Source organism: Gasterosteus aculeatus, chromosome Y (assembly GCF_964276395.1).
Source record: "Gasterosteus aculeatus chromosome Y, fGasAcu3.hap1.1, whole genome shotgun sequence".
Lineage (NCBI taxonomy): Eukaryota > Metazoa > Chordata > Actinopteri > Perciformes > Gasterosteidae > Gasterosteus > Gasterosteus aculeatus.
The window spans coordinates 18,570,410-18,584,181 of NC_135709.1; the positions used below are offsets into that span (position 1 = coordinate 18,570,410).

The 13,772-nt window shown below is 46.6% G+C and overlaps 1 protein-coding gene and 1 long non-coding RNA gene across 4 annotated transcripts in view; one reads left to right on the forward strand and one right to left on the reverse strand.

The window, feature by feature from the left end:
- LOC144391119 (uncharacterized) overlaps positions 1-9,161 on the reverse strand; it is an 84,180-nt gene extending 75,019 nt beyond the window's left edge. The window contains exon 1 of the long non-coding RNA XR_013455003.1: positions 8,829-9,161. This is a non-coding gene — a long non-coding RNA (uncharacterized LOC144391119). The remainder of the gene's footprint in view (positions 1-8,828) is intronic.
- LOC120812444 (SH3 and multiple ankyrin repeat domains protein 3-like) overlaps positions 1-13,772 on the forward strand; it is a 105,069-nt gene that overhangs the window by 24,209 nt on the left and 67,088 nt on the right. For all 3 annotated transcript variants that reach the window (XM_040168384.2, XM_040168387.2, XM_040168392.2), the window contains 2 exons: positions 297-526; positions 654-823. In XM_040168384.2, coding sequence (XP_040024318.2) covers positions 297-526; positions 654-823 — 400 coding nt within the window. The remainder of the gene's footprint in view (positions 1-296; positions 527-653; positions 824-13,772) is intronic.

Genomic DNA, 13,772 nt, shown 5'->3' on the forward strand with positions numbered 1-13,772 from the left:
TCATGAAGATAATACTTAATTCCCAGCAACTTGATCTATCAAATCAAACATATGGTTTACTCATTCCTGAGTAATAAATATTGAATGATAATTATATGTAATATCATTTTCGAGACTGAATAGCAACTGTTATGATACGATTGTGTTTTCTCTATGTCTTTGCTGTAGTACCTTCGATAAAAGACATATCATTGTATCACTTGATCTCCGCGTAACAGTTTACTCTACAGTGGCTCCACGCGATAATCTGAGTCTGTAAAGAGTTGTTCTCTGTCTCTCTCTCTCTCTCCCCTCAGTGCCTTTCAGAGAGACCCCCTCCTACACCAGCCACCGACGCATGGCGCCCGGTAGCCTGCCCTCGCCACGCTCCTTACTACGCTCTGCGAGTGACAACAACCTGAACGGGGACCACGATCACATCCGCGGTCAGGCACCTAGAGAAACCCGTGGCCGTCAGGGTCACTCCCCTGTTCCCTCCCTGTGCAGCCTTCCGGCTTTCGGGCAGCAGCACAGCAGCCTTGGAGAGGTTAGATGGAGCTAGTGAGGCCCTGCAGCTGTGTTTGAGTTTTCTATAGATGACTAGATGGAAATAGTGAAAACGTTCTGTAGATGTGCTGCATATGATGCCCTCCTCTTCTTCTGCTCTGCCTCAGAGCCGTCATGGAGAGATCCCTGACAGCAGTCTCCAGAGTACGGGCAGCTCCAGGTCCTCCCACTCCCGCTCGCCCTCGCTACATCACATTTACGAAGAGGACAGGCCAGTTCCCAGAAGGTCCCACAGCCACGGCTACCCTCAAGGACACGGCCATCGCGGAAGACTCAGGTCCGTAAGATTTGGATTGACCTCGAATTTGTGAAATGGGATGAAGTAAGATGATCCTTTATTACAAGTGTGTTACACCAGGAAAATAGTGGAACAAAAATGGCATCAGTAAAGAAAAAACCCAGCATAATAAATAAACCAAGATACAGTAAAGATATTGAGATATTTAAGTTATTATCAATAAGATAAACCATAAAACTAACAAAAACTCAAATAAGATACAACCAGACTTAATGGTTGCGTTCACATTATTGCGCATATGAAATATGTATACCTACTTTGATATTCAAACCACATTTCAGAAACCAAATAGTGCCACGTGATGTGTCTGATTCTCGTTCGCCACCAGCCAGCTCTCTGTGTCTTATTCCATCTGCTACCGTCTACTACTAGTGATAAACAGGATTTATCATGGGTGCAAAATGGTATTTATTTATTCATACATCAATCCCAGGCACCAATGAAAGTTGAATCCTGTTGAAACAGCAGTTGCAACCCACCTTGAAAAGTAGTATAAAGTGGGAATTAAATCTGAAAAAACTTCAGGTTTCTGTTTTCTGATTGACTGATCAGTATAGGGTCATATTTACAGTTGATTGTCCCATATTCTTATAGCGGTATGAGGACAATGATTAGTGTCATGGTGTGTGTCTGGCAGCCCTGTTTATATAACAAACTAGAATGAAGTAGTGCATTTGTCGTGCTGAGAGGACACACGGAGGGCAGACATCACACTTCAAATCTCTGTCTCTGCTTGTCTCTGTTTGTATGAGAGCATGTATGTATAGCCGCTTACATACCAATGTGCATGCGTTTTTTTCACAGTTCAGAGCAGATGGAAAGTGGTTGGTAATAATCACATTGGGGAGCAATTGAAGGCCGCCAAGCTGTGATTGTGTTTGTCAGTTCATGTGGGAGAGAGAGAGGATGAGTGACAGCGAGAACAGACACATTCTGAAATTAAAGCTATGAGTAATTTCATTGGACGAGTCACTCGGTTCAAAACAGCTTTTCACTTGGTAGTTACACAAATCTACAGATGTGGGTGTGCTGCTCCTCCCTCCCACCCTGAGTCATAAGTCAAACCGAACAGTGAACCGGGGCTCTGATCACGTCTTGGAGCGATGGAGTGGTTTACTGACCACTCCATCGCTTGTAAAGCTTTTTATTATGATCTTATGCTAGAGCAAGATCACCTACTGTATGTACACCACACATACACACACACACACACACACACACACACACACACACACACACACACACACGTGTGCTTTTTAAAGTAAAGCAGTTTGATGTCTGACAGAAGAATTGCATGACCGACACAGCTCCAGCCATACGCCCTCTCCTTATAATTCTCTGCTGTCACTTTACTCAATCCATCTCAGACTCCCTCTCAGCGGCGGCTGGTGGAAAACATTCTAGGTAGGACAATCAAATCAATTTCAGCAAATATCCCAAGTTGATTTAATGCAAAACAATTACTGTATCAAAAACACATCACTACTTTGCAGTTAAATATTTATTCAAAAAAACAAACAGTAAATACTACAATCTTATTTGTCTCACCTAGGTACCTAGGTAATGTAGTGACATATAAATCAAATACTATGATATAATATATACTGCATATATGTCTTTGGTCTTTACTTCCATCAGAATGTCATCCGCCTGTAGAGACTTGATGAGATGACACAAGCTTGTGGCAAAACCAAAATTGCTAAAGGCTGAATCTATTTAAGGAATCTGATTGGCTGAATTGTATGTTTTTTTAAATGCAAATACTACATTTTTAATAATTTAATTTTTTTTTGGGCTTAAGGAGAGATGCGCCAGGTGGGGCAATGCCCCATTGCTCTCTATTGGCCAGCCGCCACTTCTCCCGCTCTCCTTTTTCTTTCTCTATCCCTCCTTCCCCCTCTCATTCCCTCATTCAAACACAAACACACACACACACACACACACACACACACACACACACACACACACACAAATGTGTATACACAGTGCCGTTAGTCTACTGTATGATTTGCAGGTATAGAGCAGTCAACATCCTTCAGCGTGAAACCGTGTAACATGCACACATCACCCCATAGAAACAAAAACAAAAAAAAGTGTTTGTGTAGGTTTCATCACCTCTCTCCTCTCCATATCCTCTCTTTTTATCAGATGTTGTGTCCCGTTTATCTGGGTCTATGTTGGTATTAACGTTTGGTAGAAACGTATATTTCTCTCCTCGTCATTTTGTACACAGTTGATTCGACAGACTGAGCATTGGTTAGAATGTCTGCTGGTTCCGGCTCTAAATGGCCTTCTGTTAGCAGGCGGCGCTGAGACCCTTTTGCATTTAGCTGCCTTACAACAAATATTCAAGTGAGATGAATGTATAAACGAGCAGCTGGTCTCCATGGCCGGAACCTGCACCCAAGTGGGACTGACAGTGTCCTTGACTATTTTTGCTCTAAAATTTCTCCCTCCCTACTCTGTTTCTTTCTCTGACCTTCTGTTTATGCCAATGGTTTCACTAGAGGCTGTGTGGGTACCAGGGGAGTGTGAAATTAGTTTGGCCGGTCAACAGCCTGCCCAACGGCAGACTCCAGCAAGTTCCTGTGGAACTCACCATTACTTCCTTTATGTGGTGTGTGTGCCGTGTTGCCAAGGTTCAATTGCCTGGTCCGTGCTCTAGCAGGGATTTGCAATGGAAACAATAGTGAAAAACACAGATCAGATCAGCTTTGGTTAGACTAAATCACATTAGATGTGATAAAACATGGTTATGAAGATCAATCCAGCTATTGCAGTTAAACATATAATAGGACGTGACACTGGGTGATAATATTTTATTCAGATTAAAGCGAGGCGCTTGTGTCACAAGAGGTTAATTGACTGCTAGCGTGAAGTGCTGTCAATACAAAGAGATAATTCCATCATTAAAAGGATTCTTTCTTGACAGTATCAGTGTGTGAAATTCTGATTTTGCGTTGTGCACCGTAGGACCTATCAGTCTCGGTTTGGAAGAAAAGTAGTGAAGCTTCTGGATAGAGCAACATTGTGCTACAATAGAGGCAAACAGCCATTATCTTTTCCATTTATTGCTTTTGATGGCGTTTTTCCTTAAACAGCAGAGGATGTGTGGACACAGAATTCGCAACCTCAACCACCTTCCATTGAATTTTTTAGCCGTTTCTTAAATCTGAAATAAATTTATTAAAGAGTTTATTAAAGCTTTCCTAGCGGTGCTATTAAGCAAAAACAGTCATTACCTGTTTATGTGCTCCATCCTGACCCGTCATGTAATGAATAATGACAGTAAGCCCAAGATGGGGGCACCACGTTCCCATCACACTTTGAATTATTTGTTTGTAGCTGTTCACCTCAGCTGTTTGGCTGTTGGTGAATTTATTATACGTGGCGTGTTAACAAGGGCAAACCTGGGCTGACCCGCTGAGAGAAGAAAAGAGGAACGGAAGAGGCGGCAATGGACAGTTGACTGTCAGTGGTTGTGGTTCCGTCTGGCCAGCGACATCCTCTAGCTCTTCCTGCTGGTATTCAAGGCGTTCCCCGTGGCAGATTGGATGTGTAATCCATGGAGCGTGGCATGTGTCTACCTGGAGGTCTCCTTTAACCGTAACTGTGCTGGGGGGGAGGGGTTCTACTCAGCGCTCCCTCCGCATATCTAAGCATTTCACCTTTTCCCTGGAAGTGAACCCCTGATACCATGTGCAGGAAATTCATTTTGCCTTTTTGTATCTATGAACTTCTTCTTTCTGATATCTTCCAGAGCTCATGGCCGTATGGTGGATATTTCGGAGATAAACTGAGAGTCTTGCCTTCGGCTCGGCTCTCTCTTCACCACAAAAGTCCAGTAGAACACATACATCCCTGCAGACGGTGCATAGATACGCCTGTCATACCCGGATTGTTTCTCGTTCTCGCTGGTGCAGCAGACAACACTTTGGTCACCACAAGATAATTACTTTTGATTGGGAGTGAAATGTCGTATGTGTAGTGTGGTGGAAATTTGTGGATTTAGCCCTTGTGAGAAACCAAAAGTATCTCAAACTTGCTTTGTGATTAAAAATTTATTACTAACTAGAATATAGGAAAATGATAAAGAAATCATCAGCACAAGTCGTAAGCAGAGACAGAAGTCAAATGACTACAATTCAGCTGAAAAGGGACAGATGTTCCTTCCCCCAAAAGGAGCAGGAAGATCTGACCAAGTTGAAGAGGAAAACAGGAGCTTATACACACTTCAGGGAGGTTTGTGCTGCCTCAGGACAGGAGAGCCCACCCCTCAAGAGGAGTGTTGGAAAAGTACCAGACGATGTAGGGGTGACCCCGTGACCCTCCCTTAAGGGACCCGGTCAATCAACAACATCTAAAAGGTCAGTCAGGGCACGTATGATTTCATCTGTGTCTTATCTCACCCTGGACTGCCTTAAGTCACCGGCTCACATCAAAGGTCACATTCCTGAGAGCCTCACCCCACGCAGGCTCAACAATTTTCCCCCAACATCCCTCTCTTTTTGTTATTTTTGACAATCCGGAATCAACCGTGGTCTTCATGCAATTCCTTATCCTTGCTCTGTGTCTGCCACGACATCATAATCAGGATTCAGGAATCAGGAATCAGGAAACATTTATTACCAAAATATGCCAAACATACAAGGAATTTGTCTTGGCGGTTAGTGCGCGACAGTAGACAGACAAGACAGCAGTGCAGAAGTAATAAAATAAAGTAAAATGAAATGCTAATGCAATGGGTTAGTAGAATAAGGCTATGGGTTAGTATAAAATAAGGGAATGAAGTTAAACATTTTAAATATTAAAAAAGTTTTGAAAAAATGTTAAGCATAAAGTGCACTAACGAACAAGTGACAAAGAGACGAGTGACGATAAAGTGATGAATTGCAGTTAAAGTGACATGTGCAGTGTGGAGGGGAGTGACCGGTGGAATGTTATAGTCAGTCAGTGGGGGACCGGCTCTGTTGATGAGCCCAACTGCCGACGGGAAGAAACTGTTCGTGTGGCAGGAGGTCTTAGTCCTGATGGACCTTAGCCTCCTGCCAGATGTAAGGGACACAAACAGGTTTTGTCCGGGGTGAGAGGGGTCGGCCACGATCTTTTTAGCTCGCTTCAGAGACCTGGAAGCGAAGAAGTCCTGCAGGGACGGCAGATTGCAGCCGATCACCCTCTCTGCAAAGCGGATGACACGCTGCAGCCTGCCCTTGTCCTTGGCTGTGGCTGCAGCGTACCAGACGGTGATGGAGGAGCAGAGGATGGACTCCATGATGGCCATGTAGAAGTGGACCATCATCGTCTTTGGCAGGTTGAATTTCTTCAGCTGCCTCAGGAAGAACAACCTCTGCTGAGCCTTCTTTGTGATGGAGCTGATGTTCAGCTCCCACTTGAGGTCCTGGGTGATGATGGAGCCCAGGAAATGGAAGGAATCCACAATAGTGACGGGGGAGTCACACAGGGTGATGGGAGAGGGTGGGGCTCTGTTCCGCCGGAAATCCACAACCATCTCCACTGTCTTTAGAGCGTTGAGCTCCAGGTTGTTCTGACTGCATCAGGACACCAGATGGTCAGACTCCCACCTGTAGGCGGACTCGTCCCCACCAGAGATTAGTCCAATGAGGGTGGTGTCATCCGCGAACTTCAGGAGCTTGACGGACTGATGACTGGAGGTGCAGCTGTTGGTGTACAGGGAGAAGAGCAGAGGGGAAAGAACGCAGCCTTGGGGGGAACCGGTGCTGATGGTCCGAGAGGCTGAGACATGTTTCCCCAGGTTCACGTGCTGCTTCCTGTCAAGACAGGAAGTCTGTGATCCACTTGCAGGTGGAGTCGGGTACGTGCAGCTGGGAGAGTTTGTCCTGCAGCAGAGACGGGATGATAGTGTTGAAGGCAGAGCTCAAGTCCACAAACAGGATCCTGGCGTAGGTTCCTGGGGAGTCCAGATGCTGGAGGATGTAGTGGAGGGCCATGTTGACAGCATCGTCCACAGACCTGTTGGCTCTGTAGGCGAACTGCAGGGGGTCCAGGAGGGGGTCGGTGAGGGACTTCAGGTGGGTCAGGACTAGCCGTTCAAAAGACTTCATGACTACAGAGGTCAGGGCGACGGGCCTGTAGTTATTAAGTCCTGTGATCCTGGGCTTTTTGGGAACAGGGATGATGTTGGAGGCCTTGAAGCAGGCTGGAACGTGGCATGTCTCCAGGGAGGTATTGAAGATGTCAGTGAACACCGGAGACAGCTGGTCAGCACAATGCTTCAGGGTGTGAGGGGAAACGGAGTCCGGACCGGCTGCCTTACGGGGATTTTGTCTTTTAAAGAGCCGGTTAACGTCTCTCTCCAGAATAGAGAGGGTCGCTGCTGGTGGGGGAGGGGAAGGTGATATAGATGAAGAGGCGTGAGCACCTGATTGGCTGGGGGAGGGTGGGGAGGGGGACTGCAGCAGGTTGGTGGAGCTGTGGGGGATGGGATCAGGACATTGTCTTTCGAATCTGCAGTAGAACTCGTTCAGCTCGTCTACCAGGCGGAGGTCATTCATGGAGTGGGGGGTTTTTGGCTTGTAGTTGGTGAGGTGTTTGAGGCCTCTCCAAACCGAAGCAGAGTCACTTGCTGAGAACTGTTGTTGGAGTTTCTCAGAGTACAGTCGTTTAGCATCTCTCACCGCCTTGCTAAACTTGTATTTTGCGTCTGTGTACAAGTCTTTGTCCCCACTCCTAAATGCCTGATCCTTCTGCAGGCGTAGTGTTCTGAGTTCCGCTGTGAACCAGGGTTTGTCGTTGTTGTAACTCACCCTGGTGCATGATGGTACACAGCTGTCCTCACAGAAGCCGATGTAGGAAGTTACAGCCTCTGTGAACTCATCCAGACTGTCAGTAGCAGTCCTGAAGACATCCCAGTCTGTGCAGTCAAAGCACGCCCGAAGATCCTCCAGCGCCTCACTGGTCCACTTCTTGAATTCCCTCACCACAGGTTTGCAGAGCTTTAGTTTCTGCCTGCATGCAGGAATCAGATGGACCATGACGTGGTCAGAGTGTCCCAGTGCAGCACAAGGGACGGCGTGATAAGCCCTGCTTACTGTGGTGTAACAGTGATCCAGCGTGTTCGCCTCTCTGGTGGGGCATTTAATAAACTGTCTGTATTTAGGAAGTTCGTGGGTGATATTTCCTTTGTTAAAGTCCCCGAGGACAATAACTAAAGAGTCCGGGTTGGTCCGCTCCACACGCCGTATCTGGTCGGCGAGTGTCCGCTGTGCCTCGTGCACGTTGCCCGCCGGCGGCATGTAAACACCGACCAGGATGAATGAAGCGAACTCACGGGGGGAATAAAAGGGTTTGATGTTGATAAAAAAAAGATTCCAGATCAGGAGAACAGTGTTGTAGGATCACCGTTATGTCGTTGCACCAGCTGTTGTTGAAGTAGAAGCAGATTCCTCCACCCTTTGTCTTGCCGGTGAGCTCCGTGTCGCGGTCCGCTCGGAGCAGCTGGAAGCCCGGCAGCTGGAGCGCGGAGTCCGGTATCGATCCGCAGAGCCACGTCTCTGTCAAGCACCTCCTACGGCGTCTCACCGCGTGACGAAAGGTGAGCGCAGCTTTGACTCTAATGTCCAGTAATTCCACGGAAGAGAGCAGGAAAGTTGGAAGTAACTCCACGGGAGTTGTTCCACGGATGTTCAAGAGGTCATCTCTGGTGAAAGAGCTCCGGGAATTGCAGCAGCAAACGTAATAAACAAAAAAAAAAAAAAAAAACGAAGCGCACCGAAGCACCGTGGCGGCCATCAACGGCGCCATCTTGGATCAACTGATGATGATGCATCGGAGATGTAAGCGCAACATTCACTGTTAATTACCTTGCATACCCCGCCTTGTGAGGCCAGAACAAGGTCCAGAGCCATTCTATTTTGTAGTACCATGTGTTTGATGTGATTTACTTCCTTTTGCATTTCGGAAAGTGCTATTTAAGTCTTATTCATGTGTCTTTCCAGTACTGTACCTAGATGAAATCCATCCAGAGCATAGAAGTTAACACAGCGGCTGACGTTGGTTAAGGGATGGACCGGAATGGGAGGTGCTGGGTTAGTGCAATCTCTATTCGGAGGTCTAGTTGGGATTAATGGTTTACTACAATTATGTCTACTCCAAGTTGAATGTGTGACTTTAAAATAATTTGCCCAGGGGATGCTCTGTATACCCATCTCCAATCGAATAGATGCTGTATTTGGTATGAGAGTACATGCAGTTTTTAACACTTTACTCTCCGCCGTACAATTAGTCTCACCGAGAGTCATTTGCACTTGATATCTTAACCATTGTTGGACGTATCTTTTGTAATCTAAACAACATCACTTTAATATTATTAAATGAATACCTATAATTAATTAATTAATACCTATAGGTCTATTTTCACGATTAAACTGCTTAACTGAAAAACGTACATCTTCCCCCTCTTCACCCTCATAGGCAGTTGTGCTTTGCGCTCTTGTCGCCGTGTACGATGGAGGAGTGTAACAGTCTTCATCATTACTCACAAATCGATGAGATAGCCCAGGACACCCCATGACATCCCAGTCGGCTTCCGTGAATGGAACAGGAACCAACATAGGTGCTCTAGATGAAATGAGCATATGCTGACATATCCAACAATTAGAGACATTCCTTTCATTAGCAAACTCATTCATAATAGTCAACACAATATTGTCATGCTCGTACGGTGGTGTTCGGTTTGGAAGTTCTTGACGTTAGGCTTACTTGCACGCATACTGCCAATCTAACCGAGTGAAATGGGCTGGTTCTATTTGTACAGTCTGCAGGTCGAGCGCACCAGAACGGGTATTCCCAACTCGTGTCATATTTAGGGCTTAGAGTCACTGTGCAAGTGTTGTTTGTCTGACACTGAGTCCTAAAGTCCTCCGAGTCCAGGACTGACCAGCGACCGTGCGGAAGTGCGGCGTGCTCAGCCGTAACATGAGAGCAAAACACTCGACTAGATCTCGACTCTTTGCTGTCCTTGCACCGAAATGGTGGAACGAGCTCTCTGAAGACACCAGGACCACAGAGAGCCTTCACATCTTCCGCCGCAAACTAAAGACAAACCTCTTCAGACTCTACCTCCACTAAAGACCAACAAATTGTAGCACTTAAATTGTACTTGTAACGTCACTCATCTATAGCAAATTGTAAATAGGCTTATTTGAGGAAATTGCACTTTCTTGTTTCTTGTTCTCCTGAGTTTGTACCCTATGGTTGAATGCACTTTTTGTACGTCGCTTTGGATAAAAGCGTCCGCTAAATGACATGTAATGTAATGTAATGTAATGTAACATGTAATCTTTACAACCCTCCTTCTCAGTCCCCCCTCTCGGACAATTGAGAGAGATCAACCCTCGCCTCCAAGTTGCTTTAGTGGGGGCTGTTCTGGCCTGCGGGAGCTCAGGGCCTGTGGTTTAACGGCCTCGTGAATGATTTCAGGTGGTACTGTTACAGGCTGTGTCTCACTGACAGGCTGGTAAGTTCTTTTGCATGCCTCCCTCCAGTTGCTGGAGCCAGTGTGGGCTGGTCTCCTGACACGATCGTGGTTTACTGCACCAGAATCTGTGATGTTCACATAAGGAGGTTGTAGCTCATTGATCGTGGGGGGACTCAGCACTAATGTGGCCAGTGATAGTGCTAAACACATGTTCATACTCAGGCTCCAACCATGCTTTTTTGGAGTGTTCTTTGGCGCTGGAGATCTGTCTTCTATTGCTGTTCTTCAGGTGGTTGTCATCTCTGCCGTCTCTGCTGGGCTCGTTGGTGTCTTGGAACACTGCAGTGGGGGAGGGCTCTCCACCCTACAACCCCTTGACCGGAACCAGATGGAGGTGCTCCTTTGCCTCCTGGATCTGGGATGCGTTTGCAGTGGCTGGCGTGGACCCACGTCGCTTTCCCTTCCACCTTAACTGCCGTCTCCGTGGTCAGGAGTACTTGGAAGGGCCCCGTGTAGCGTCTCTGCTTCCAGTGCTTTCTCCGGTGATCCTTAATGAGGACCCAGTCTCCTGGTTTCAGGTGGTGCTGGATTGCTGTAGCTGTGGATGAAAGCGCCGCTTTCACCTCTCCATGCAGTGCTGAGAGTGAAGGGGAGAGGTTAGCACAATATCTCAGCATGCTCATTTATAGCAGTGAACATCCCCCCTTTGCCCACGTGATCTTTTCCGTGAGACAACTTAGCATAAATGTGGAAGAGAGCACGTGGCAAACAGGGCCTACTGTCCGGCCCTGTGTAGATTCCGCCCTCAAGAATGGCACCAGATCGTTTCCACAGGGAACGCTCCTGTGCACTGGCAAGACGCTGAAGTGTGGAAAGATCGGCATAAGGACTAGGATCGGTCGGTGTGGAAAGCATTTCAGCCAGGGGGAAAAGGAAGGCCTGTGAGGCTGCCTTCTTGGCCGCCGCATCCGCGCCCCTGTTTCCTGACCGCTGCTCGTGTCTGGTGAGCGAGAAGCGGAGCCGTCTACAAACAGCTCAAGATCTGCATTGGGAAGAGCTGTGTCCAACAGATCAGGCCTTTGTATGCATGTCTGCTGCAAGACTTTGACACAGTCATGAGGCTCTCCATCATCTGCAGTTAGAAGAAGTGTAGCTGGGTTAAGGACATTGCATCGTTTGACAATTACGTTAGGCAGTTCTAACAATGTTGGATGATACCTGAACCATCTCTGAGCAGAGAGGTGAGAAATCTTCTCTGCATGTAAGATATGGGAGACAGCATGTGGGACCATAAGTGTGACATCACAGAAGCCCACAATGTCACATGATGCTAAAATGTCTCTCTCGGCTGCTGCCACTGCTCGCAAACAGAGAGGAAGACCCGAAGCAACAGGGTCAAGTTTTGAGGAGAAGTTGGCAACAGGCCTAAGTTTTCCTCCATGAAGATGACACAAAACTGATGTCATGTAACAGTCCTTCTGGTCTACGAACTGAGTCTACGGTAAGTCGGGTCTCGGTAGGCCCAGAGTCGGGGCCTGTGATAAGGAAGTCTTTAAGTCCTGAAAAGCCTTTTCAGCTTCAGTAGTCCAAGTCAGTTTGTCATGCACGCTGAGGCCTTTATTATGGACCATGAATGAGAGAGGTGCCTCTCTTTCTGAATAATTAGGGATCCACTGTCTACAGTATGAAGTCATCCCCAAAAAACTCATCATTCGGGTTTTTTATGTTTTGTTTTTGGTACCAATTGAATTGCCCCAATACGTTTGGGAGAGAGCGATTTGCCCTCAGCTGTGATCACATGTCCCAGATAAGTCACTTGTTCTAGAGCAAATTTAACTTTTTGTAGGCAAGCCTTATGTCTGTTCTCTGCCAAATGTTTAAGTAGCCAAATTGTGTCAATTTTACAAGCCTCCTTTGATGGGCTGCAAATCATCATATCAGCCACATAATTTAGATGGGCCGACCCTGCAGTGAGTTATAAATTATGTAGATGTTCCTAAGCGCTTCTGTGGAATACACCTGACTTTCGTGGTTACCCACTGGACATCCTATCCATTTATAACCGCGCCCGATATAGGGAAAAACAAAAACAGCGTATGTCTTCTTGTTTGGGAGGCTATACAAGTCTGCGTGTTGTGTGTATTCCTCAACGAGCTCTACTGTTCTGTATACACTACTCGAGTGATCTACATTACCACTAGCGCTATACTCTCCATGAGGACCCTCTGCACCCGGTCTGAACTTTAGGCCGAGACACAGTTGCAACCATGGACCAAGATCCTGTCATTCCCTGTGAGATGGTTTAGCCAATGAAATGTGGAGTAGAATCGAGGAACACCTTTTTTCCCTTTGGGAAGGAGAGAGAGAAACAGACACCGCAGCAGCCTCCTCTGACCAATACACATGCTTCAACCATAATCTCTCTTTCTCCAATTTTTGGTCATGCTGTACCTCCACATACCTTCTATCTCGCCCTGTGCTTACATGGGATGTGCAATGTAATGACTGTTCATGCATGTAATCTTCTACCGTGTGTGTATGCGCAATTTTTACATGGTCATGAGTAATTAATGCATCAAGGTATGCTAGTAGTTTTCATCCATATACATACAGGAGGGTTTTTGGACTGTAGTTAAACATCTTTTTTTTTTTTAGGTGCCATCTGATGTTGAGCTCAAACACAATGCCAAATGCTCTTGAGTCAACTACAAGTGTTACCGGATGGCAAGAAATCGTCAATGTTAATTATGGGAATTTCTGAATATAACCCGACATGCAATCTAAGATGTGTGTGTGTGTGTGTGTGTGTGTGTGTGTGTGTGTGTGTGTGTGTGTGTGTGTGTGTGTGTGTGTGTGTGTGTGTGTGTGTGTGTGTGCGTGCGTGCGCGTGCGTGTGTGCGTTCCTCCTTTGTGTCCTGGGTCCAGACAGCGCGCGGAGAGAAAGCAGGATGTAGGATCACTGCATGAAAAGTGAGATTTTCGTCCCCGTAAACGCCCGGAAATCTCCCTAATTTCCGACAATTTCCGACAATTTGCAACCCGCGCACGTTGCGTTTGTCTGTGCCACAAATTGTCGGAAACGAACCATGACGTAGGCGGAGAGCTGGCGGAGGTGCGAATGGCCCGAATTAGCATATGAATGCAGCGAAGCCGCGGGTGGCCGAGCGGAGCGGCTTGAATATCCTTACTCCTTATTGGAGGAAACCACAACTTACTAACAAATAAAATCACTCGTGATTGGCAGCAAAACCACACGTGGGGAGACCAGGCTTGAGTTTCCTTGTTCATGATTGGATGAAACCACAACTTTCAATCACTCGTGATTGGTTGGCCGATCTGTCGCTATTGGTCACCCGCCTCATTTTATTTATATATTCATATTATGCTGTATATTCATTTCATGGTTATCCTATGTAGGCTACTACACTATTATTAGGATACCAACCAGGACATCAATGAATTAATAGAGAA